This window comes from Fukomys damarensis, unplaced genomic scaffold (assembly GCF_012274545.1).
Source record: "Fukomys damarensis isolate Sample0158 unplaced genomic scaffold, DMR_v1.0_HiC HiC_scaffold_28, whole genome shotgun sequence".
Taxonomy (NCBI): domain Eukaryota; kingdom Metazoa; phylum Chordata; class Mammalia; order Rodentia; family Bathyergidae; genus Fukomys; species Fukomys damarensis.
The window spans coordinates 39,858,320-39,886,122 of NW_022900940.1; the positions used below are offsets into that span (position 1 = coordinate 39,858,320).

Consider the following 27,803-nt stretch of genomic DNA (forward strand, 5'->3'; position numbering starts at 1 on the left):
ATCAAACTCGGGACCTTGTGCTTTCGAGGCAGGCAGCAGCACCACTGAGCTAAATCCCTGGCCCCTACAATGTTATTTTTAATAGGATGCTCACTGCTTACCTTTCTGTGAGCTCCGTGAGGATGCATGTGTACCCTGCTAAACACAGCTCTTTGGAAATGTAGAAAGAGCTGGCGAAGCAGATGCCCGGCAGGCCAGTCTCAGGGTGCCCAGGCTGGGCACAGGGCAAACGGCTTCTTGCAGCAGAGGCAGATTATCTCCGTGCCACAGAGAGGGAAGGCATCAGGTGTCTCGTCTTACTTAATGAAAACATAAAAGACTCCACTGAATTGCTCCAAGATTATGTAGGGTGTTTTTTTTTTTTCCTGCTTTTAGGTTGAGCTTGTTAATTCCTACAGCTGTGATATTGGCACAATTGCAACCCCAAGTCCTGTTTTCACAACTTGTAAGCAAAATTAAAACTTCCCTTTTTAATTAAAATTCAAATCAAGTCAGAATTAAAATTCTACTGCAATGATGAGGCCTAGGAAGACCCCCAAGAAGGAACACCTGTTCCAATGGCACACACACACACACACCCACAATCCCTTGCGAGTACCCCTGGGGGCAGGGGCTGCCATCTGTGGTACGATGGCCATTTATCTCCAGCCTCAAAGTGGGCCAGCCCTAGGGTAGGCAAACCCAACCTCTGGTCTTCTATTTCCCACACCTTTTAATCAGAATCTGACTCTGCCCACACATAACTTGCGAGTTCCCAAAAAACACAATTAGTGGTAGTAATAGTAAGAAAATCAACTCTCATCTAGGCAGATTAAATAGGGTACATTTCGCATCCCAGTCTTGCAGCTTTGGTAGCAGCTCTATGAATTTCTCTGTTGATGCTGAAGTCATGTGTAATTCTGAGAGTTCCGTGATACGTGTGTGTGTGAGCGTATGTACACGCATGCACAAATGTCACTTCATCATTTCTGTCCTGTGCCTTGACAGAACTTAGACTCTCACTTTCTTCTAAGGAAAAGGTAAAAAATTTAAACCCAGAATCTTAAGAAAATTATTATTCCATCATTAGTCTGAATCACGACCGACCACACACTAATACTCACCCGGATACTGCCTGAAAAAGCCCTTTGCACTTCCAAAGTATTGCCATATGAGAGACGGGTCGCGGTCAAAGTTATCTACAAACACTTTGTTCAGGGACTCGGACCAATAAACTCCATTGACAATTGCGGGATCTGAAAAAAGCAAGAAGAGATTTGTGTCAAAAGCCGACACTACTTCAGCCAATTATGAATCTGATTTTCACCTCAAGGGTTAATGTTCTAACTCTGTAAACCATAATCTCCCACATCACAGCCTGGGAGAAGGAAAAGGACCAATGTAACCTTTGATTTTGATTATTTTCACAATCCTGGAAGATAGAACCTATTACTGTTCCTATTCACATTTTATTTATTTTTTTGATACCAGGGATCAAACTCTGGTCCTTGAGCTTTTGAGGAAGGTGTAGCAGGACCACTGAGCTAAATCCCCAGACCCTGTCCTATTCAAAATTGAAAAGAACTACTGTGACTCACTCCTAGCTGCAAAAGCTACTTAAACAAATCCACAACCATTTGAATACAATCACAACCCTAGACAGTCCACAGCTCTTGCCTTCAGCAAAGGCTTTGATTGTCAGCATCATACAAAGCCCCCCAACACTAGAAACAAAAGGCCCACTTCATCATCTATTGTCCAAACATGTTAAAATATCCAGGGCTGGGGATGTAGCTCAGTGGCGCTGCACCTGTCTTACAGGTGCAAGGTCCTGAGTTCCATCCCCAGTACCAAAAACAAAAGAATAAATAAACAAAATCCAATGTTTTTCAGTCAGAGATAGTTCTTCCTGAGTGTGTCAACTGGGCCTGATTCAGGTAGATAATTCTGATACCTCTGAGGGGAGAAAAAGCCTGCCCATTCCTTTAGATCCTAGAATCCTACATTTCACAATGTGAGGCCGTGAGCATCTTCAGAAACATAAAGGGAGCCTCGTAGTCTGAGGACTGTTTCACCCCCTTTCTGTGGATAACAAATCCTGCTCAGAAATTGTATCTCTTTGTCTTCCCAGGCATGGTAAATGAAGGAATCACTAACAATTACCATCTACTTAGAATGGAGGCTGTGTTACACATACCTCGTTGATCAGATATTTGAAATAATATCTCCTCTGGCTTGTAGCACAGTGATTTCATACGCTTGCTCAGTCAGCTGTTTTAATAAAGGGAAAATCTTGACTTGGCTGCTGGTTATATAGTCAGTTCACAGATGGAATGGAACAGAAAAAAATGACACGGAGTACTCATCTAAGGACTGAGGCTAAAGGATAATGTAAAAGTGGTTTCCCAGTGTCATTGGCAAAGGGTAGAAATGAGTAAGCAAAGGTCAGTCAATGCTGCCACCTCCTCACTTGCCCAGGCCCCCAGTGCCCTCCACCATCCAGCCTTAAATCCCACAGTGGGGCCAGAATGTGACAGCCCTCTTAGGGCTTGATGGTCACTAGTAAAGATGACTGAATGCTCCCAAGTAGCCGGCTTAGCCTCTTCCTGTTTGTGTTTTGTTTACAAATTGTTTAAAAGCTTCCGCTGTTTGATTTAGGGTAGCTTTGGCTTTTCCCTCCTCCTGGACTCTTCCTGGGGTACAACATAATTTGTCAACACACCAAGGCTGCTGCAACAAGTTACCACAAATCCACTGACCTAAACAACAGGAAAGTATTCTCCCACACTTCAGGAAGGCCACAGGGTTGGCTGGGTTGATTCTCCTAGGTGACTGCGGGAGGGAGAGCTTCGCCACGCCTCTCTCCGCCTTCCAGTGCCCTCTGCCAACACTTGGCCTTCTCAGTCTTGCAGACTCAACAGGCCACCCCACCTCCATCTTCACAAGACCTCTCTCCTTGTGTCTCTGTGTTAAATCTCCATCTCCTTTTCTTTTAAAAGAACAATGGCTGGATTTAGGGTCCACTCTAAATTCAGAATGGCTGCATCACAAGGTTATGACCTATTTCCAAATAAGGTCACATTTTCAGGTACTGAAAGTCAGACCTTGGACATATCTTTTTGAGGCCACTATTCAACCCAGTACACATACTCTCTTTCTCCTGCCCCCACCTCCCCCGCATCCCATACTGGGAATCAAACTCAAGGCCTTGCACTTGCCAGGCAGGCACAACATTCCAGAACTACACCGCTGGCCTACAATATTCTCTTCATCGTTGTCTATAATACGCTCATATCTTAGGGTTAGTACATATTCTTTTTAAAATCTTAGTTTAATAAGTACAGGACTTTGCCCTAGTAAGGAAAGACCTTCACCCTTTCTTTATGGGAATAATTCAGACTTTCATGTTTCATGTTGGCATTATATATTTATGATCTCTGTCAATGGATCCTATCTATAATGTACTAAAATGGATTAAAACATTTTCTCTACTGTCTAGTGTAAGTGTTAAGCCCACAATCTGTTAAATAAATCGACCTCCATGACAACGTGAAGATTTTCGCCACTCTGCCTGCTGCAGCCCCGTGAACTTTCTGTGCACGCTGGTTCAATGTGCAGTACTGGAAGAGCAGCAGTCTTGCCTCCCCCACCTTCTGAGACACGGAGTTACCCCTGGCACCACGAATTTATCAGATGTTTAGCTTCTCCTAAAACAAGAGTACTAAAAGATGCTTGGAGAACAGGAATCCCACACCACTTTTGTGATAAATTTACAATTTGCATCTGAAGAGCTTCTTACACATCCCTGGTCTGTCTTTGTAAGGAATCATGTAACCCAACATCAAACTGTGTTCGTAGCTCTAGCCAGTGTCTGCTGTCTCCTAAGCTTTACCCCGTGGCTTGCACTCTGCTCTGTGGTCTCTCAAGTCACAGACGCCCTCCGCTCACTCACTTTAGTTTGGCATCTCCAAGTGAGGCAGCGCCTCTTCTCACCGTACTGCAGCCACGAGTTCCCCACTCCGGAGTCCTGCCTGACATGGGCAGAACTGGAAGCAAATTAACGGACATAAAGCACTTAGCACAGCCATGGGCACATGCAAGCAGCTTCACAGATACTGGCTGTTACTTATTCTGTTCAGAAGAGGTCCCGTTGCTCATTCCTGTTCTCATCAGGCTTTGCTGGGCAACATCAAAAGAGTAACAGTGTAGCTGTCCTCAGCTCAGGCCCTGGAGTAGAGTTGCAGATTTGGGACACCACTGAAACTGAGATTTTTGACTTAGCTTCTCAAAGCCCTGGTATCTCCTCCATGGAAGTGAGGTGACAGTAGCCCACCTTAAGGTGCTTCATGGCAGAGAGCTCCATGCATCATTAGGTACGACCGGTCCCACTAGTAGGGAGAGCCACAGTTCCCCACCCATAGTCCAGCTGCCCTTGTGCCATCAGGAAAGACTATAACCCAGTCTCCTCTTCCCTTCAGGGAATTATCAGGGCAAGGCACTCTGCTCACACAACAAACAATGTATTGAGCACCAGTGACATTGGGCATCCAACTGTGAGCCACTGAGACAGAGATTTCAGTCTGGAGAGAGCAATAATGGACACAAATGCAAATTTCAAGTGTGATAAGGACAATTGCTCAGAATGTTACAGCACATGGGAAGAGGGGTGGGGAGTTACTCCAACTGTGTGAGGATATCCCAGAGGTATGACCTGAATGCTGGGAAGGCTCCCAAATATCTGGGCCCGAAAGTATTTTATAGGAGAGGGAACAATGAGTCCAAACACCCTGAGCTGGGAGTAAACCCAGGGAATTCCAAGGAAGTGAGGATGAGCCGTGGGCAGGTCCCAGTAAGGATTTGAGCAGACTGGTGAGGATTTCTGCCAAGCATACATTCTCTAACAGATGCAACTGGTACTCCATCATGCCAAGGCCCTTCATGCCTTTATGTCGAGCTCTAAGATCAGACTTCTTTTCTGAAACCTTTAATGAGCGCAGCTGACCTCCTGCTCCCAGGTTAAGCAATCAGAATCTCAAGGCTGTCTCAGTGCTGAGAGTCCTCTGTAGACTTCAAAATCCTTCAACTCAGACTCAGTTTCTTTCAGTATTATTTATTGCCTGGTGAATTAGTAGAAATGAATTACTTTAAATTTGCCACTTTCTACCACCAAGTTTGGGTCCATGTCTAAGGAATCCGAGGGGACTTCATTGATTATTTAGCTCGTACAGAATTATACAGAAACTACAATTCCCTCTAAGCCATTGTTTGAAGGGAAGGGACAAAACTCAGACTTCACAGGTTTCTTTGAAGTATGGCACTGGTTAGGAAGGTATTTCCTGCCTTGAGCACATCTACAGGCAGGGTCTCGGGCTTTCCCAAAGGTCTCTGAAGCAGCAGTGAGCTCCTGGACAGGAAATTACACTGCTCCCGGGGGTCCTGGAGTCCAGCCCAGAAGGACTTTCTCTTCAATGCCGTAAGCCGGACCATACTCAGGCTGGAGGGTTTTTATGTCTTCTACTACAGCAAGTAAATGACATTTTCCCCACTCATTAAAAACAGAACATAGATTAAGTAATGAAGAGCTCTGATGCTTATCATCAAGCACTTATATGTCTTATATCCGTGTTGAATTATAAAACAGGTTTGTTTGCTAAACATTGACCCACCCTCTACACTTAGTGAAATGCCAGATAGGAATGAAGGTGGCTTTTCACAAAGCTGGAGCTAATTTCTACCTGTCCTGGAACCAGTGAGACCCAGAGGATTCATGGCCCCATGCTGAACCACTCTGAATGGAGGCAGAAAGCAAAGGGTTTGCAAATCTCGAGCACGGCCGAGATTCCCTCAGCCTGTGCTAGGCTGCAGGATTAATTTCCCAGTAAGGCTTCATTTCAATTATTAGACTTCTTTTTGTCTTCCCTTAACAGGTTTTAAATTTTGTGGAGACGCTTCTATCTCCTCCTCTTTGCTCTCTTCAGAGTAAGCCATTCACAAGACTTTGTCAAAGAAACTAAGGAAAAAATATAAGACGGACACCCCAGCGACGAAGGCGATGATGGTGACGTCGGTGATGACTGGTGCACTAGAGGCAGGCATTTACAAAGTGATCACAGCATGTCGCATGCTGTGTCACCCTTTCCAGATAGGTACAAACTGGTCTTCCTAGCGCCATTTACAGATGAGGAAACTGCTCCTCGAAGCTGTGAAGTGCATTTCCCCAGTACACCCCACTGTCCATTATTACCCAGAGCATAAGTTAGTAAACTGAGTTCCTTGTATAAATGAATACATGGTACAGGACACAAACAGCAGCCACAGACTCCACTGACTGTCCCAGGCAGAGAACAGGAGCTGGGAGAAATGCAGCCGAGGCCGAACAACACACAGCTTAGGTGGCAGGTATCTGCCTGCAGGGAGGGGGTGGTCACCAGAGGGGGACCCAAACCCGGCTTTCTTGGGGCCCTGACATGGCACAGCTTTGCTTGGTAACCAGGATAGGTGGATGAGTTAAAGGGGACAGAATGGTTCAGGATAAGATATGAAGCTTTGGGGACCGATTCAAAGCTGCTCTCCAAGAGCTCTCAACGTGTGCATGTCGGGAGCTCTGCTGCAGGGCAGGGTGGTGAGGCCAGATCATCACCATTGCACAAGACATGAAATCTTGGCGGAGAGGAGCATATCTCAAAGGACTTCCGAGTCTTATTTGATACACTATGTGCAAGCAGGTATTCACTATGTCAAAACACTTCCTTTGAGGTATGCAACGTCCTCACGAACCATGGCACTACACAGTCTCTAAGAGAAAGCTGGAGAACCAGAGCCTCCTTCCTTCCTGAGTATTTTCCTCTGGTTGGAAGTGAAACAAAATCCTTCTTGGGTAGGTTTGGAAATGGGTGAACACAAAGTCACACCTTTCCCTTGCTTGTCATACACACTTGTCCCAATCTAGTACCTTCAAAACACTTAAGCAGCTATGGTGGAAATAGTAAGCATTTACCTATTCATTCAGGAAACATTTACTGCGTAGAATGCCTACTGGGTGCGAATGTGAACGAGGCTGGGAGACAAAGCAGCAGCAGGGCCAGATCTTGGGCTTAGCACCATAAAGGGAACAGTTCAGTGGGGAAAATGTAGAATGAACAGGTATTGACGTGGTGGCATCACCATTTGGATAATAAAAATGATCCCCACAAAGCCATGTGTTCAGAGTGGGGCTTTTGGGAGGTGGCCGGATCGTACGGGTCTAACTTCATCAATGGATTCATCTACTGATGAGTTTATGGCTGAATGGGATTTTACAAGGTGGAAGCTGGCTGTACCGGTACTGTGTACCTTGTCTTTAGTTCTTTCCTTCTCTCTCTCTCTGCTTTCTACCACACCCGCCTGCCATGATGTTCTGCCCTGTGTCAGGTCAAAAATAACGCAGGCACCTGTTTAGGCCTATTACACCCGTGGACTGAAACTTCTGAAATTGCGAGCCAAAAATAAATCTCTGCTACTTTTGTTTTCTCTCGGGTATTTTGTCATAGCAAGAAAAAGCTGACTAACAATAGGGACTATGAGATGTGATGAAAACGGAGTGCAAAGATTTACATTTCTGAAACTGTTATTAAAAAGTAAAAGACACAATGTCATGAATCCCCCTGAAAACACCCCCTCGCTTAAAACACACTCACCCTATCAATCGGGCCCCTTTCTGAAGCAGTTCTGGGGGGCCTCTCTTGGAGCGTCTTCAACTGCGTGCCAAGTCCTGAATCATTTTGAAACGCTTAGCTTTCACTGTTATTTTAACTTCGGGGAAGAGCCGAAGCTGCACGGTGACAGAGGCAGTGGATAAGGTGGCTGGGGACACACGGGGATGCTTCGCGGGCCTGCACCTTGACAGGGGTGGGGGGCAGGCGTCAGTAGCACGCACTGCGTTTGCCGCCACACCTTCTGAAGACACTCACCAAAGAGAACTTCCAGAACCGCTTCAGAGAGCGGCGAGAAGGGCGGGGTGAGCGTGTTCAATGCTGGAAGTATCTGGAGAGGGACTAAGGGAAGGGGGCTCTTCTGAGGGAGACAAATGGCAATGTGCTTTTCATTAGAATGCATTTCTTGAGGTTCAAACATTTGTCATATATTTCAATCTCACCTCATAGGCAGAGTGGTCCTGGCAGAGTCAAAGCAAGTTTAAATGCCTGGAATTGGGGAATAAAAAAGAAAGTGGAGTAGGAAGCTGATGGGAGTAGTGAGGAGGACCTGGCAGCTCCTGGTCTGCAGCCTGCTCTAATCCCAAAGGCAGTGCTGGCCCCTGAGGGTTTTTTTTTTATGAGGAGAGGGAGTCACCTTTGCCACCAGTGAGGGTGCAGGGGAGTGTTCAGAGACTTCTCTAGCCATTCAAGGCACGTGACAGTGCCCGCACGGGGGCAGAAGAATTTGGAGAGTTAGTGGTGCCATGAGGGTGTGCTAGTTAGCCGTGCACCAGGCCACGTCTGAACTCGGAAAGCAGCATGCGTGCCAGCAACAGAAGTGCTTTTCTCCCTCATCCCACAAAGTGGGATGTGCCGGCCAAAAGGCCAGACAACAGACCTTCAGATTAGCTACACCATGGGGAAATGGAACTCAGGGGCCGACACGCTCCAAAGTGGCAAATAAATGGGAAATTCTATTGATTGTGGCAGGGCGCCCTTGTCTCCAACAACCTGGACTGTCACAGATGCATGGACCTAAACCGGTTGTCTGTCATGACAGCCCTGGGAATGGAACTCCCTCCGAGCCACTGCTCCGGTATGGCCCCAACAACAGAAGCTTATCAGAAGCTGCGTGACAAGGATATCCTCAGCTACCACATGTGGGTGGTGGAAACCACGGGAGTCCTCTGGGCAGGTGCTGATCTGTGTTCACGTGGTACCTTCTACCTAATCCCTAATCCCTCTTCCTGCTCTCAGCTCTGGGAAGGCACCAGCCATTTCTGAAGGAGGAGGGAACAGAGACCCAGCAAGGATTTACCACACAGTCCAGGTGGAATACGGGTTCTCTTTCATGTCTCATTCATGGAGGGCCACACAAGGCATGTGGAATGGAGGAAGGAGTGGTGCTCTGGGCCAGTTAGCACGGGAGCTCTGTCCTATTCTCTCTCCTCAGAGAGGAGCCAAATGAACTCTCACCCATTCAATCAGCAAGTGCTTAAACATATTTATGGCACCTGAAGTTTTGTCCCATATTTCATGGAAGAAGAACACAGGAGAAACAGTTATGGAGAGAACTGATGTGACGTTTCCCACACAACTGAGGAAAAAAGTTAGAGACTATATACTTGTCACCTTTTAGTAAGAAAGCATTCCCACTCAGAAAGCTTCCCCTTATTTTATTTAATCTTTTGGAAAAAGAGACATCCAAACCTTCTTTCTTCCATCTTCCAGACAGGCCTGGCTCCTAGTAAAATATGATTTTGTGAGCCTGCCATCCAGGCTGATGCTATCAGCTTTTTATTGATATTTACAATAAACACAGCCCCGAGGCTAGCAGGTACCCTGACGGTGTCTGAAATATAACTGCCAGCATCTGTTGAAATGCGTGTAGCAATTAAGGAGCTGTCAGGGATACTGGTGGCGTGGAGACGCAGAGCTGCTGCCGGCTGGACAAAGGTGGCTGGGGAGGTGCAGAGAGCAGGGCTCTGTGGAGGGACTGGACAGAGCCACACATCAGCACTGCAGCAAGACTCCCTGGGGCCCAGAAGGGCAGGCAGGGAGATAAACGAATCGTGAACATTCACAAAGGGAAGTCAGGCCAAGAACAAGTTTGCTGAGAGAGCAGAAAGCTCTCTCTCTCCTTGCTCTGATCTGAAACAATGGAGAGAAACAAGCAGCTTTGAGTCTGGCCTTTACAAGAGGGTGGGATGGGGAACATGGGGGCAGGGCAAAGGATTTGTTGTGCATTTACACCTTCCCTGAGGTATAACTGGAATTTGCATTATATACTGCTTTTAACAGTTGTCACAGTGGCACTATCCCAAAATGCTGAAAAGCACGAAGTAACCACGTAGGTGCTGAGCAGCAAGAGATGAAGTCAGAAGGGTGGCCCAGGACGCCGAGGTCTGAGGTCTGAGGCGACCAGCTCCGCGGTCATCAGACCTTCCCCTGCGGCCCTTCTTCTGTGCCTCCACAGAAACCTGAACGGCAGCCAGACGAATGTGTGGGAAGGCAGGTATCATATGAACACACTGCTCGTATAAAGAAAAGGGATATTTTTTTCTTTGACAAATTATAAATATGTCTTCTATGTCTTTCTGCTTTAAAACTGACAAACTGCAGGTGATACTGAGCCTCAGAAACATGAAAACATCAACGCAGTAATATAACAGAGGGTATATCTAGCTCCATCCCCGTAGGAGAGTATACATAGGGAGTAAGCTCAGAAGCGGTTCCAAGTAGTGAGAAACACCCTCTGTGAGTGAGTCTCAGGAAAGTGCTGCCCCTCACAGAGGTCTGGGAGGAAGCTAGTTTTGTGCAGAGTTGGTTTTGATGGACCTGGTACCAGGGGTGAGGGTTCACATGGCTAGAACATTATAGGTCTTTGCTTCCCACATGCTCAATTTCATGTAAGGATCTATGGGCTACAAACCTCCTTAAATGTACCACAGGAAGTGTAAAATGCCAAGGGCATATATATGCACAAGGAGCGATGCCAACTTTCAGTAATGTCAGCCAAGAACTATGTCAACAAGGAGACTCCAACTGTCTTTCCCCCGGACTTCATTCACCTTACAAATGCTTTTATCAACTATTTCTTTGGCTTGTTGAACAGTAACAGTTGAACCAAGTGAAATGAAATTGAACGACTGCATTTATGGAGTACCTGCAGCGTGTGTACACTAACTCCTAACTCCTGAGCGGCAGGGGCAGAAACCTGAGGGCTCCTTCCTTCTGTCCTATAAATGGATCGTGAAAAGTCAAAGAGCATAGGTTTAATTTCTGTTAAGGGATTGATAACCAGGAATTTATCAACCAAACTAGACCACTGAGACTATATTAGAATACACAAGCATACATCAATCGTAGGCAAAGCAGGATGTACTGGCACCTGTTTTTATAAAGCACCCTATTCCACACAAGATAGAAGTGTGTGTGTGTGTGTGTGTGTGCGCGTGCGCGCACACATGCGTGTGTGTATCCCAGATGTGATTATAATGTGCAGTTGGTTAAAAGACAGGATTAGAGCAGAATTATTTTTCAAACAATACATTAAACACCTTCTTCTCACCTGGCCAGTCTTTGCAGGTGGACCAAGATGTTTTGGCTACCAGGGCAATTAAACAGCTGTGGACATTCAGCATGCCGTAGATAGAAAAACACTCAACTACTAATTTGCTCAAGTAAAGGCTCTCTCAGGAAGTCTCTCTAGAAATTACATCAGTGTATTCTCTACTTCTTCAAATTGGGAACCTTTCCAGTATGAAGAACCAAATATCTTACTCAAAATATCTTTAAAATCTATTGGCACATAGAACTAAAAAGACGAGGAACAAAAAAATGGCTTTAAGGATGGACTTTTCCAGAGATTTCCCAAAAGAACTACTTTCTGTCTTCTATTCTACATCCTAAAAGGTTGGCTCCTTTCCCAGATTCCTTCTTTCTCATTCCCTATAGACCATAACCCAGCATTTCAAGCCTCTTCCCTTATAAGGCCAAAGAAGGGCTCCAGGACTTACAGGCAGTAGATCTTTTTTCCTGGGGAAGAATGTATGATCTTCAGATGTCTCCCCACTTTTCACTGACTTTCACCAGTATCTATCCGTCCCTGAACTAGTTAGTCCATGCTGATCATCTTAAACTTACTAAACCTACATCACATCCATCACTCATGAAAAGATGAATTGCTGGAGGAAATTCAGGATGCTACTATTAGGACGGGGAAAGTAAAGGCACCAAATCATAAACATCTCCTTCAAATTTCCAGTTTGGTCACAGATACTCGAAGAGTCATTGCAGAGGCCACAAAATCCAGGTGACCCAGGACTTCACTGTGCCACTATGTCAGTTAAGGAATTTCAACTTGACAGTATCATTCCCCAAAGGAAGCACTTCCACACCATATCAGTACCCGAAAAGTTTGCTGTGATTCTAACATTGAAAGGCAGTAGAAGGACGTTTATCAATCACAAGAAACAAAAGTTTATTACAAAACACAGATCTCTTGGGATGCAAAAAAAAAAAAATCAAAGAAGAGAGAAGAGTAGTAGCTTTTAGGAAATAATTCTTCAAGTCCAGCAAATTACATTTACATATAACAATGAAAAAAATGTTATTGCCACTAAAATAAAACTAACCAGGCCATACATATTTAACAGGATTTACATCAAGAAAGTAAGAAGCCAGCTGCTACAAAATGATGTATGACAAAAACAGTCCTTCACAAAAAGAAGTTTGTCTCAAAAAGTCTTCAAGGACACAACTACTTGCAGATTTTAGTGGGCATTGTTTAAACAAGGATATGCTTTTAAGTCAAGGTTTGGAAACGGCTTCTTAAAGTTTTAAGCAGTCCAAATTTTATTTTGTATCTCTAGAAAAAAACTGATTCAGAAAGTTTTTTTTAGCAATGAAGAGGCTAAAACTTTTAAATAATGTTCTACTCCATCAATTTTATTTGCTTGGAGCATATTTCAAATGACTAGAAATACAGAGCAAATAAAACTGTGAGTAAGATTTTGGAGCACTAACACATTTGATGAGTATTGTATTATAGCAACTAAATAGAAATAAGACACGATATCTTTACAGCTAGTATCCAATGGAGTTTTTAAATTTAATCCTCCATGATTTCACCTTTTGGTCTATTTGATTATTTTTAAATAGCTTGAGTTTATTTTTCATGTGAATTAAAGGACATGTAAATCTAAAGTTGCTATTTCCATAGTAGTTACATGATTAAAGTATACATAAATAATGGAGGCTGGAGGTGTAGCTCTGTGATAGAGCGCATGCTTAGCAACAATAAATAGAAAAAGGCAAACACAGAAACAACAGGACAGGGAATTTTTGTAAGAGCTAAAATTTATGTTATTCAAAGAATGTCCCAAAGCAAGAACTGACAAGGGCATCAAATGTGACCATTAACCCTGACACATTAATTTTATTGGATTAAAAAATGCCTAGCACATTAGTAAAGCATGCTTGTATTAGTTCCTTCTCTCATTGCTGAGACAAAATACCCAACACCCAAAGCTAAAGGAGGAACAGTTTATTTGGCTTACAGTTCTTAGAGATTTCAGTCCATAATCAGCTCTCACCAAGCCAAGGTGGTAGAGGGGCAATAGTTCATGGCCCACAGACAGCAGCAAAGCAGAAAGAGAACCTTAACAGCGTCTTTCTGCCCCTTACATCTTATCCAGACTACCTACCGGGATTAGGGCAGTGTCAAGCCAATCAGTAGACTGGTTTAGTAATCACACACCCTTAATTGTAGCATCACACACTCTACATTCAACCACCTCTGAAAAAGCCTGACTGCAGGAGGCTTGGGCAGACATTTAAATCCAAGCCATAATGATGTTCCAGGGTGTGTCTGGGCAGATGATGGAGGTGTGAACTTGGGGACTATATATGGTCCCTGGTCCCTTCCTCTCTAACATTTTTTTCCTGCTCTGCTTCCCCGTTGCCATGAACTAAGCAACTTTCTTCCCTCATGCCCTTCTCCCATGATGTTCCCACTATGGAGGCCAGGAAACCATGAACCAAATTCCCTGAAACCACGAGCCAAATAAACCTCTATTTCTTTAAGTTGTGGGTGTTGGGTATTGTTTCCTATCAATGGGAAAACTGACTAATGTACCAGGTCAAGGTTTAAAGGTCAAAATTAAAAAGGCTAACTTGGTTACCATGAAATCAAAAGACAGGAAGAATGAAACTAATAAGAAGATGGTAACAATGAACAATAATACATGATTAAAAAATAAGATAATAAACCTTGTTTCAAAACAACAGCCCAAACATAAAAGGTAAAATTATTTAAGAGTAAACATGTCGCCTAAAAAATTTTAAGTTGCTCAATATTTGTCCTCTAAAATATGCACTGTCATGCATATAGAGAAATCTTCTCTTACAAGTGAATTACAGTATCAATAAGACATAGTAAATTAGCATATGAGATCAGTAAAATCATACCAGAGAGTTGATCAGATCTCTTGAATAACCCAAATCTACTTAAGGGAAAAGGAAGAAGGAAAAGAAAAAAAAAAGGGAACCCTTTTATCTTGAAAGTAGCTACCTATGGTACAACGGAGGGTAAAATAAATTAGTAACTTCTAGGTTCTTTCTCTAGATATTGTCTTTAAAGCAAGAAAAAAAGTTCAGATATTAAAAATCTCCCCAAAACTATTAGGAAAGCCAATATGGAAATACATGACAGATGCATAAAGGCATCCTTTCATGGATGTATTAAGAAATCACAACAGCAAATTCTAGAATCTATTTAATCGTGCCAAAGAGAAACCCAGGAAAGACATTTTGATAAAAGAATGCAAAGAATGTTTTAAAAATATCCTGAGATGTTGGAGCCAAGGATAATTCCTCAACTGGCTACTTCAGATCAACAAGACCACCGAAAGCCCAGCTCTTCTGTCACTTCGGCCACAACCTTGAGAACAGGGACAGAAACAAACCTTGGCCCCTGCAAGGAAGGACAGACAGACAGCAAATGCATTCTGCAGTCACCTCCTGCTGGGGCTTTTTATCTTAAGCCAAAGGCAGAGCTCCTGTGAGAGTGCCGGAAGTAGGGAACAGACATCACCCCTGAAACAGCTTTGCACTTTTCCTTAAAAACGAACTCATTTGTTTAAGAAAAGTAATTTTCTGCATTTCAAAAATATTCAAGAGATCAGATAGGAAATTGAAGCCATCCTAATCTAATCAAGAACCAGTGTTAACATCCTGATATAAAACTGCAGACTGCCCGTGGAGACATGGTGTTTGAACAAAATGGAATTACCCTGCATCCAATAATCTCCTATGTGCCTCTCTTTTGTCCCATGCATCAACTTTACAAATCACACACATCTTTTGTCCCTGTCATAGAATATGGAATGTCATTTCAAGTGGAGAGAAGTAAAGAGGTCTGTTTTCATGAGTGAGATTTTTAGTAACCAAATTGTTTGAAGGGATGTATCTTAAATAAATATGCCATCCACACAATGTCTGGAGAAAAGAGTTGGCCTGCCTGTCTTCACTACAAAAATGGTCACATGAGCCAGCCTGCTGTTGTTATTCTTAATGCTTCACAATCTCCCAAGCCTCTTTCTCACACATCTTTCTCCTAAGAAACGAACAGAGCCATTGATTTAAATTTAATTATAAAATAATTTTAGACTTTCATAAATTTTAAAAATAGTAAAAAGAAATTCTTACAGGCTCTACAATAAACTTGCCTAAATGTTATTCTCTCCTGTAACCACAGTGAAATAATGAAAACCACAATGCTAAAACTTACTATAATACAATCACTCCATCTGTAGACCTAAATTTCTCATCAGTACACACATCAATGTCCTTTGTCACTGCCTTGATCCAAACCAGGATCAAACATTAATCAGCTGTCTTGTCTCTTTATGTTTCTATAATTCAGGACAGTTCCCCTATATTTTTATCCTACAACATATGTCTTGTCTCTCTCTTATGGCTTAGACCAAAAATGTGCCCCAAGTTCTCATATGCGTGGAAGGTGACTGGATAATGAGGGAGTTGCTTAGTCCGTGGATAAATTTGGAACTGAGTGTTTGCTGTCAGGGGGCAGGGACTGGCCAGGAGAGGCTGGTCACTGAGGACTCACCCTGGAGAGTACAGCTCCACCCCCGACTCCTCCCTTTACCCTGCTTCCTGGCCATCGTAGCAGGAGCAGCTCACCTCCGCCAGACCTTTCTACCATTCTGTTTCTGTCTCAGAGCTAACACATCATGGACTAAAAACATGAGTCAAAATAAATTTCTCCTCCAATTTGTGTGTGCCAGATATTTTGTCTCAGCAGCAAGGAAGATGACTAAGATAGTTTCCTAGGGTTACCATAACAATCTCCTAGAAACTAGGTGGCTTAAAACAACCCAGATTTATTACCTCACAGCTTTGGAAGCCAGATGTCTAAACTCAAGGTGTGGGTAGAGCCAATTCTGTCTGCAGAGCTAGAGAGATAAACCACCCTGGACTTCTGTCCTAGCTTCTGGTGGATGCTGGCACTCTCAGCAGTTCTGGGTCTGTAAACACATCACTCCAAGTCTCTGTTCCCGTCTTTCCACGGTGTTAGGGCTTGTATCTAGATGTTCCCCAAAGCCTCACATAGTCATAGGCTGTAGTAGGGGGTGTGATGGTGGGATTAAGGATCTTATGCTGGAATTAAGGGTGCCTTACCCTGGGTGTTAGTGGCACCATTCAAAGACAGTCTGGATGGAATCTAAAGGAACAGAAAGAAACTGCTTTGCTACTTTGCTGCCTTCTGCCTGCCCTGCTTTGCCAGGCTGCTTTGCTGTCTGTTTCTCCTCTATGATGCCCTTCTGCCATGTGGCACCATGCCTTGAACTGAAACCTCTACAAACTGTGAGTCAAAGAAACCTTTCCACCTTTAACTTTGGGTGTTAAGTATATTGTCTCAGCAACAACTAGAAAAGTAACTAAGACAATGGCTACTTTCTCTATGGGTCACTCTGTCTTCCCTTCTTCCTATAAGGACATCAGCTATTAGACTCACCAGCCGCCCTACATCCAGCATGGGTTCATATCATGTCCTTAAATAATCAAGGTGACTGCTATGAAATGACGCTCATTCAGACGCTGAAATCCTAACTGCCAATGGGATGGTATTGGAGATGATGCCCTTGGGAGGGAATTGGATGATGAGGGGAACCATCTCATGATAAGATCAGTATTCTTACAAGAGACATGAGTGAGCTTCCTTCCTGCCATCTGAGGACAGAGCCAGACAGTCAATCACAAACCACAGAGAAGGTCCTCACCACAGCCTGACCACAGTAGCACCCTGATGGTAGAATTTCAGCCTCAGAACTGTGAGAAATAAATGTGAGGTGCTTAAATTGCCCCATCTCAAATATCTTTATTATAGCAGCCTGGGAAGACTAAGACAGCCATCGTCTGAGATTCTGAGTATGTGTGGGTTTTTGTGGTAAATGTCATTCAACCAACTACGACAGCCTTCAGTTCAGCAGTTTAAAAGTGCATCACTGGATGATGACTAGGTTATGGGTTGTGTTAGACAACTCACATTACCTTAATGTGCGGTAGCATGGACAGGTGAAAAAATGGGCATTTTATATCTGAAATTAGGATCAAATTCAAAACATCCAAGGTATCTAGGGGGGAAAATGGCCTAGTATAGTTAGTTTTACATTTGGAATTTCAACTGTGGAAATTACTCAGCTGCACCTTCACAGTTCACTCCTGGCTTTCAGTCACGAAGAAAAAATTTGCCAGTGATCATGCTGTTGACAAGGAGAGAAACATTTTCACCCAGGGAGGCATCCGAGGTTTGAGGCTGTTTCTGAATCCAATGTTCTTTTAAGAGGTCACTATTTCCAAGAACTGCCGAGACTCCAGCTCCGTCCGCCTCACAGACCAAGTGAAAAGGACACTGGAACAATCAGCAAGCTCAACGGCCCAGCTGTCACTGATCAGAGAGGGAGATGAGGATCGCTTGGTAGGATTTCTTCTCCCCCGAAATCCACCAGGGAACAAACAGCTTGTCCTTCCCCAGGCAACTGCAAACTGAGCCGGAGAGACTATTCGCTTCCACCTTCAGGCTTCCGAGCTTCACCTGTTTCTTTTTCCGAGGTAAATCGATGTGGCTCCTCTCCTCGGTACAGCGGCAGGGCTGTTCGTCAGCAGGCTGGCAGAAAAGGTCTCTAGATGCCCAGTCATGAACCGGTTTGACTCAGGATGCTTTCCGACACGTCTCCCCAGAGGGAGCTGCACACACTGCCTTGCTCATCTCCTTGCTCAATCACAGGAGGGTCCTCACACTTGTAGTTTACAAACTGCCTTTCCAGCACTGGGTTTACCGATGTGGAAAAGGTAAAGCTTCGAAAAGAGTGATGTCACACGCACCCATGCATGTGCGCACACACACGCACATAATCTCAAAGGCAAACAAAATGTAAGGTAATATGGAGGGGTCTGGATAAGGCACGTACACAGTTCACTAGACTTGACTTGAATAAAACATAATCTAAGAGAAGAAAAACTGAGTTCCGTTTCAAAAACACATCTCCCTAAAAGCTAACACCCACCACACCAGGCAGCCACACAGTCCATTTGCCCAGCTCAGCACCGCTCACTACTCTAGAGTGTGGGTCCTGCCACGCATGTTTACAAAGAAAGTAACTGAGACCATGGAAGGCTGAGGTAATTGGCCCCGGAAACACTATCAGAAGGCAGCAGGACGCTGCACACTCAGGATGCACCTGGGGCTACCCTAACACACCCATGGAGAGGAACCGTTAGTCAAAATACCAGCAGGGTGGGCATTACTGTAATGTCCATTTCACAGACAGGGAGACTGAGCTCGAGCTGCCCCGTAATGTGGCCAGGAACACACTAGATGGATCCTATAGCCTGTATTTTACTGGTAGGACACAATGCAAAAAGAATAAAAAATTACCAGGGGCACAGGCCCAAAAGTTCGAAGGTAAAATTAAGTTTACACACACAGAGCGGGGACCTTCTGGTCTTGCGACCATGAGGGAGGTGGCTGGGATCTCATGTGTGCATGCTCTGCCGAGAGCCAGATGGCGAACCCCAGAATCCCATGCACCCTTGGGCAGCAGCCAAGGAGGATGAGAATGAAGGGGCACCAGAGGACAGCGCACTCCTCCCGGCCCTGGCTGTCAGGGGATAAAGGCCATCTTCCCCCGCGAGGCAGCAGGGATGAATGTCCGGAAAGCCGGCACCTTCTCAGCCTGCGCCTGAATCCTCAAATCCCCTTTGTGTCCTCGGCGGGGATTAAAGCCAGTAAGGCAAGAGGCAGAGGCTCTGAGGGGCCAGCACTGCCTCTCCTTAGCCGTGAGAGAGGCCAAATGCAGCTTCCTACACAGGTGGATGAGAGCAGAAAGGGACTGGGCAAACCACAGAGAAGAGAAGGCAACTGCCAGGGTCCTGGAACACACACAGCTAATGAGCTGAGGTTGGTGCCCATGCACACCAGCTAACCTGGCAACTGTTCTCAACCCAGCAGCCTCAGGGAACAGTCCGGGGGGTGACAGCGGCAGGGCTGGCAGATCCTAAATTAACCTAAAAGGCCCAAGCGGAGATGTGATTGTCCAGAGCCATCTCAGCAGGTCTGAGAACAGAGCCCAGGCAGCTCCTAGATTCTACTCCCCAGGCAGACACAGGACAGCCATGCGACTCAGCCCAGCTATGTGGGAATGACCATGACAGAGGTGGCCCTCCCCAGAGACGTGTGCACCCAAGGATGAGAGCAGCCACAGGGACCGACTGCCTGGTTCTTATCCAGGCCACAGTCAAAAGCCAAGGCACAGCCTCTCAGAGACACCGGTGCCCCACTCAGCTGCAATGCTGCAGCTGGCGCTGTACCAACACCTGAGGGGCAGGGCCTCTGCCAAACAGCCAAGTTCCAAATACCACATGACCACCCCAACTGGTCGAGAGTTGGCAGGAGCCCTCTGAGTTTCTGTGAAATGGGATGTATCCTGTCTTCTTTCCGCGTTGGCCTGAGCACCAGGGTAATACAGTAGGAGAGGTGATGGGCCAGTCATATACCAGCACACAGCAGGCATTCAAAACATAATCACAGGGGCCAGGGATTTAGCTCAGTGGTTCTGCTGCCTGCCTTGTAAACACAAGGTCCTGAGTTCGATCCCCAGTACAAAAAAAAAAAACAACAAAACATAATTGCACTATTGCTCTGTTTGCATACAATCATCATGGAGCTGCTTCCCTGCAAATGCACGCGATACAACATGTTATATGTTCAGCTTATGTGTATTCAGTAAGTGGTTCCTATAAAGAGATGCTATTATCACATCCACTTCCCAGAGCAGCAGGTGAGGGACCGAGTGTGTGAGCAGCATTTTTCCCAATGCCCTACAGCATGGGGAGGAGAGCACAAGGATGGGGCCCTCAAGTGCTACAGCCCAACTCCCTCATCACTGCACAATGGGCCCCCACACTCAGATGCAGTGAGTCAACCCTGACTCCTCTCGGGGTCAGCACAGGACCTCCCTGGTGCATGGGGTTCACACACCAGCAGCTTCTGCTCTCTGCACCTCTCTGCCTGCCCCTTCTTCTTTCCTATCTCCTATCTCTTCCTCCTGCCTCCTCACTGCCTCAGTTGCCCTGCTTGACAGGACTGGAAAAAGATCACTGTTATCAACAGTGATCACAGGCATCTATTGAGCATTTGTGCTGAGGTACCAGACTACACCACTGCTTTCACGCTGCCGTGAAGTACTGATGCCCCCGTGTCACAGGAGAAAGAAGTTAAGGGATTTCTTCAAAGCTAACACAGTGCTGGGCTCCATGAACACTCAGTGAATGGTGGCAGTTCTAACAACAATAAAAATAGAAATAACAATAGAAAATTCTTCAGCTAGTTGATCAGAATGAGAGAAAAGGAGATGGAGGAAAATCCTTCCCAGAGAGGCACAGGTCTTCAGTTTATCCAGTTCTCAGCCAGGATATTTCCCACAGCACAAGGCATTGGTGCTTTAGGGGCCTACGGGCCATGGACCAGGTGCTGGTCACCTACATGAAGCTGACTCACAGAGCAACAGCAAAGTGAGCCATGTCTTCAACACCGGCAAATCCTATCCACCCTACTTCCCCAAACCCTACACACATAAGGACCCATTTCGGGGGTGCAAATGCCATGGCAGCTTGGCAGTTTTCCCTAGCTCTGCAGCACAGGATCAAAGGTAGAGGATGAATTCTGCATGGTTTTAATAACTTTATTGTCTGCCCTGCGTTGATTCAAGTGGAAAGCCCACATTTTTCGACGGAATACATAAAGTACAACCACAAACACTCCAGTCTAAAGGGCTCTTGGCAGTGAAATCTCTGAGAGATCCTCTGGGAGTTGAAACTTCTAATTTTCCATCAAATAACCTCTTGGCATCATTTATTTCGGGCTGTTCTACCTGGTGGCCACTTCATCTGTTCTCCAGACAAGAATGAGTTCAGGACTGACACTGACGAACTGACCGGCAGAGACTCGGGCCACACCAGACATTCCTCAGCATCCTGACAGGCGACCTGCAGGCTGGGCCACCTTGACATTTACTGAACAGTTGGGCCGGTATGAACTACACTTTCCCAGTTTGCCAGCTCAGAGAACAACCTGCCTGCATCATGTATTTTTTCAATAGATATTCAGTGACACAAAGAGATACTTCTACAATTTTGCATGATTTTGAACTGTAAATACTGTTTCCCCAGTAATAACCATTAGCAGAAACATAAACCAAAGGAGGGTATAACAGCTTAGCACCCACGTAAAAAGGAGGTGGAAAAAATACAAGTCATGTTTTAATCATGAATCCTCACGAAGTTCAAAACTAAAATATGAATATTACTATAATGAAAAACTTATGTCTTTGTAGAATGGAATTTTAAGGTTCTAAAGAAAGAAGGCAATGGAGAATGGACAGTGTAACACAGAAAGGAACACTTGCTTAGTCACTGGAATACTTCTTAGAGTTTGCTTTGTGCATGGCATGACTTTAAAGCAGTGATTCACAAATCTTAAAACGCATCAGAATCAACTGCAGGGCTTGGACTCAGTTGCTAAGCACCCCTCCGGAGGAATCTGAGGGAGGGCCCAGAACTCGAGGTTTCTCGGATAGAACGGAGACTGGGGCTGCAGGACGTAACAGATGAACCATTCTCCAGACTGAAGACACAATGGAGAGTGGATCAAAGCCTCTCCCCCATGGAGCCTGCATTTTCCCAGAGAGGTACCAAGTTTAAAACAGTTTGAGTTGTGCTACATTGGTTATTTCTCTAAAAATTAAGTCAGAAAAGAGTTCAGGATGATGGAGAGAGTAGGGGTCATGGTTTTAAAGAAGAAGGCCAGAGAAGGCATCTCTGGGTGGTAACAAAATGAAGAGGTAGAGTGGAGAGAGAGGGGGGCTGCCCCAAACCAGAGTGAGACAGCTTTCTAGGCTCGCTTAAGGAAGAGCCCATGTGGTCCGAGATTCCAGGGCACACAAACAGCTGCAGGGGTCAGAAAAGAGCAAAGAGCACAGATTTGGAAGCCAGGAGGGCAGCACGTTTCTGTACTGGAAGGTGAGGGTTGTGAGGAGAGAAGGGATGTGAGCTGCTGCACGTCTGGCAGGCCGCCCTGGCTGTGCGGAGGGTTACAGCAAAGCTGGCCCAAAGACGAAGGTGGAAGCAAGAAGAACAGTCAGGAGACCACTAGCGCCAACCAGGCTGAGAAGGGGCAGCTCAGACCAGGGAGGTTGCCAGGAGAGTCGGCAAGGAACAACAGACACGGAAGACGTCCTATCCTGCACAGCGAACGTGGGGAGACAGAGCTTAAGGATGCACAGGGAGTTAATAAATGTGTTTTAATAAAAACAAAATGCTTTATTTGGAAACATTCTTGAACCTACAGACAAGCTGCAAGAATAAGAACAGCACAAGCACAATGTATGCCCTTTCCGGTGTATCCCATTTTTATCACCTATCACACTGGCTCTAACATTTCCACTCTCTCATTAACACACACAGGGCCGGGTATTTAGCTCAGCGGTTCAGTGGCCTGCCTTGCAAGTGCAAGGACCCGAGTTCAATCCCCTGTACCACACACACACACACACACACACACACACACACACACACTTTTCTATTCTAAGCCACTTGAAGACAAGATACATACACCATGGCTTTTTCTCCCTACATATCTCAGAGCCATTACACTTCCAGGCTGGTTTAACCAGTTGTATTTATGCAGCATCTCTTCTGAGTGGGCACAATGCTGGGATCAACAGAACACATGACCTCAATCCATGGATGACCTAGCCAGGACCTAGCACACTAGGAACAGGGAGAGAAGGTCAGTAAGCCCTGAACTGCTGAGTCTAAATCCAGGTTCAGCTCCAGGAAGCAGCACAACAGCGCTCAAGAGGCTTTCAGGAATGCAGGAGAGCAGGAATGAGCAATGCTCAGAGACTTTGAAAAAGGGCAGGACATTGACAGGCAGAAGAAAGGACAGATGGGAGCCTAGGCAGCTAGGAGGACAGATCTATAGAGACCTTCAGGAGAACTGGGTACAGCCTTTGCAGGTGACAAGCAGAAGGCCACTTTGCATGGGCAGGAACTTGATGGCAGTGTTGTGAAATAAAGTTGGAGTCCAGGGAGGGCACAGCAGAGAGAAAGGCCATGGATATATTCTCCACAGCATGAACTGAGAAAGGGCCCTGCTCTGGGTCTGCTAGGCCAGAGCACATTAATCACCCACGGAGGGACTCTGGGGTTCTGAAGAGGAAAACAGACATGACTAACGTGATGACAATAAGCTAAATGAATAAACCAAAATACCCCTTCCAATCTTTGCCAGTGTTGCCATTTTCTAAAATTATCTTCTTTGCCTTGAAGTCCTGTTTGTCAGGGCTCTATCGGTGTAACTAGCCACTCTCTCTGACTTCTTGGACAGAAACACTCTTAACTGCTTCTCCTGAACTCTGCAGCCCCTCAGGAGATGTCACCCTCATCAGAGCAACATTTCCATAGCCAGGCTTGCACGGTCAGGCTCAGAGACAAGTATGTTCGCTGTGAGTTGATAAATGCAGACAGTAATCAAAAGTTTTGCTTGCACAGGGGAAAAAGTCTTCTGAGGATATAGAGGCAGCTCAAAATGAGATTGAAATGTGATGAACCACAACCACTTTTTTGATTAAGTAGGGTTTTTCAATTTGCCACTTAAAGGGAGCTATGAATATCCTTCAGTCATACATCCTATCAATTTCATCCAAGAGGTAGCTGGGCCAAGAGCACCTATAATTCTACAGCACTAGAACTCTAAGCCCAATCGGATCCCTGCTGAGTATTCACAGATGATAATCTACAACCAGCAGGTATGCAAAAAATCCACCTTTGTGAGGGAGAAAGCAGAAATATGAATCAGATTGACTGCCTAAGCATACCAACCATTCCTACAGCTTCTGATAATTCACACTTCACCAGAATGCAAGGTAGAGCAAGCCACTACACCCTGAAAGGCCTGGCAGGTGCCAGCTCACAGCTACTTAGACTCTCGAAGGGCTTTTGTGCTTGTGTTCTGAACTCTGTCACGTGCACAGAAAGGATTCATCTTTTCAGGTTCGCAGTATAGGAGCTAAGTATTCTCTTTCCGTTCCGCCCACTGGGCACTGGGGAAATGAGGTGGCAACTCCCAGTGGTGTGTGCTGCGAGCCTGGGGAGAGCTCACAACAAAACACATCTATTCTCAGCCCAGCCAACACATCCCGTCTTCCAGATATTAATTTCCTTCCAAGGACACCACATCCAGGCAATACTACTGCACATGGTAGAGTTCATGAACAGGCTGTGTGACCTTCAGCAAGTTACCTGACGCCTCGAACTCCCTTCATATTTATAAAATGAGAATAAAACATGGCTGATCTTCAGAGAGTTGCTGCAAGGATTAAAGCAAGTCATACACTTCAAACATTTTCCCCAACGCCATGCAATAGCAGTTGCATCAAAAATGTCAGTATTAGTTGAGTCCAATTTTCCTACCTTACTTCGAAGCTACAGGAAGCCTAGCCTGAACTAATCTCGCAAGGTGAGGAGGTAAGAAAAGCTGTCCCTGGGCTTGCTTCCAATTTGCTCCTTACACACACTCAGGGCCCTTCAAAGTGGAGAAAAACATGTTCTTCCTCCCAACCTCAACCTACTCACAGGTCAGAGCATCAGCCTCCGCCAGGTCTGGGGGGCTCACCACATTTGCCTGCAGCCTGCAGCCAGCAATTACGAAGCATGACCAAGGGCCAGGCCAGGAGGATCACCCTGCAGAGGGGACGCAGAGCGGCCCCAGAAATGACAATTTAGGGCCCGGCAAAGGTACTGTAATTCATGCCTGGGGCACTGAGCCTCATCTGCGTGACCAAGGTCCTCCTGACAGAAGCAACAGAAACTCCCAGGAAGGAAGTCTTCCAGGAGGGACTACTTCCCAAATTCTATCTTTGGGGCCTTGGTCTGAGCACCCTCAGTCCTTCCCCACAGGCTGCTTAGAATCCAGGACCTCACCCAAAGGGCCGGGTGTACACAGAGAGGCAGAGGGAGTCTGGAGTCTGGCAGTCAGTTTCCTTCCTCTCCAACGCAGAGACTCCTGTAACACCAGGAGCTGCCCACCTGCCCATCTGCTGCCCTGCTCGCTCAAATGCATGCTCTTGAAATTCCTGACAGCTGCTGCTTTGAAGTCTAATACAGTGTAACTAAAGTAAAGACATTTTTAAAAATTCCATTATTGAATATTCTATAAGAAAAAAAAAGTAATGGTCACAAATAAAGTAAGATAATTAATAGTAGGGGTTGGATCCGAAACGTCCCCAGGATTATGTGGCCAGAGGTGGGACTTTTGGAGCATGACTGGACATTGGATTACGGGGGGGATGACTAAAATCATCAATGGATTAATCCATGAATGAGTGCATAGCTGAGTGTGCTGTTAGGAGGGGAATATTCCTATTTCCAGCCCCTTCCTCGCTCTGTTTCTTTCTTGCTCACTCTGCTTGGGAGGGCCACCATCACCTCTTCACAAGTAAGGAAAAGGCAGGCCACACTCAGCTGACAGCAGCCTGTGGGGAGGTCGGGACCAGAGCTGTAGGATTCTAAAGCTCTGCTTCTACTGACCTCAGCCCCTGGCTTAGGGAACACAGGGACTTGTCCATGGCACACAGGCCGTAAGTAACAGGGGTAACGTTCATGACCAGCTGCATCTGGGGCTGGCACCACTGCCTACTTGGCAGTACAAAGAAAAAGCGACAAATTGAAGATCACTAACACAAATGCCTGTTTATGTATTAAAAAGTATATATATATAACATGAGCTGATCTTTATTTTTTTTTTTCAATTTTAGTTTATTTTTTGGTACAGGGGATTGAACTCGGGTCTCTGTGCTTGCCAGGCAGGCGGTGGAACCACAGAGCTAAATTCCCAGCCCAAGCTGATTTTTATTAACAAAAAAGAAAAAGTTCATGAATAGGAAACCCTGGAGGGAGCTGGGGAGTTAATATATGGTCATCCTGATAGCACCAGGGCTGGCATCTCAAGGCTCTATTCTGTCATCATGCCAGCTCACTAAACCTCCCTTTGGGAACTTCTGCTGCTCTTGTATAAAAGTAGCCATGAAGTTAAGGAATGGTAGGGAATTAAAGGTGTTTCTCTTTCTAGTTAGGCTGATGAGCCTGGCCTGGCTCTTACACAAATATGTTGGACTCCCTCCCCCCTGTTAAGCATGGGATCAAGGACTCAAGCCTGCTAATGCAACTTTCAAAGGTCACGATTCTCTTCGTGAGGGCTCTGTTCCATCCAACACCACAAGCCCACAAGTTGACTTCTCCCTGACAATCTAACAGATGCGAGACAGGACTATTTAGAGAAGGTTCACATATATTAGGAATTAAAAATGTGTATTTCCCCCACTCCGCTAATCTTTCCCAAAAAGAAAGGAGTCAAGAATCCATCTCTGTGGTATGCTCTTTGCTGGACTTGCAAGTTGAAGGATCCTCATCAGGAGATTAGAACTGGAAAGGCTTAGGCTGAGTACTCAACTTCTAAAAGTAGGTGTCACTTAGAAAGAACAGCACCATTGTCCCCAACTCTAGCCCCAAAGCTGTGGCTCAGAGATTTAACCAGGGGAACCTGGGCCATAAGACACAGAGTTCAAAACTCTCCATTGAAAGGAACTGACTTCATTTCCAACCAAGTGTGGGGAAGTTCAAGCCTAAACACATAGGAGGCTGTAGTGAAGGAAAAGTGCAAGGAGACTAACAGACACAATGGAGATACAAGTTAAGATGCAGGCTGCAAAGTCCGATGGAAAGAACCACAGGGAGAGACAGCTGAGAAGAAGACAAAGCTAATACTACTGAGAAACATCCCTTCGAAAGAGCTGGAATTTGATGAGATCCATCTATGAGCAATGTATGCCCCAGATTATTATTGGGGAACAAAAGCAACTAGCCAGCAATTGCTGCAGTGTAACAGCTCCAAAATCAATCTAGAATTGCAAGGGGCTCAAAATAGCCAAGCCACTCTTGAAAAACAAGAGCAAAGTTGAAGGATTTACATATGCCGGTTTTCAATAACTTGCTACAAAGCATCAGTAATTTGGAACAGCATAAAGATAGGCACATAGATCAAATCTACAGAACTGAGGTTCAGAAACAAGTCTGTGTGTCTATAGTAAACTTACTTTCAAGAAAGATACCATGACTATTAAACAAAGGAAAGAACAGTCATCTCAACAATCAGTTCTGAAATAGCCAGGTGGGAGATTCACTCGCAAAAGAATGAATTTGGACCCTTGTGTCACAACATACAGAAAAATAGAACATCAAAAACCTAAGTGTAAGAGCTGAAGTTATGAAACTCTTATAAGAAAACATAGAACTAGGGCTAGGGATTTGACTTAGTGGTTCCACTCCCTGCGTTGTAAGCACAAGGGCCCGAGTTCGACCCCGGTACCACCAAAAAAAAAAAAAAAAAAAAAAAAAAAAGAAAAGAAAAAAGCTAGACCTTTATGACCTTGAATTTAGCAACAGACTCTTTAGATAGGACACCAACCGTAAGCAACGAAATTGAAAAATATATAAAATGGATTCAGC

At 45.3% G+C, this 27,803-nt stretch overlaps 1 protein-coding gene across 1 annotated transcript in view; it reads right to left on the reverse strand.

Moving 5' to 3' along the window:
- Positions 1–27,803, reverse strand: part of Cacna2d3 (calcium voltage-gated channel auxiliary subunit alpha2delta 3) — a 650,190-nt gene that overhangs the window by 445,569 nt on the left and 176,818 nt on the right. Inside the window, exon 5 of the mRNA XM_010643030.2 lies at positions 1,104–1,235. Coding sequence (XP_010641332.1) covers positions 1,104–1,235 — 132 coding nt within the window. The remainder of the gene's footprint in view (positions 1–1,103; positions 1,236–27,803) is intronic.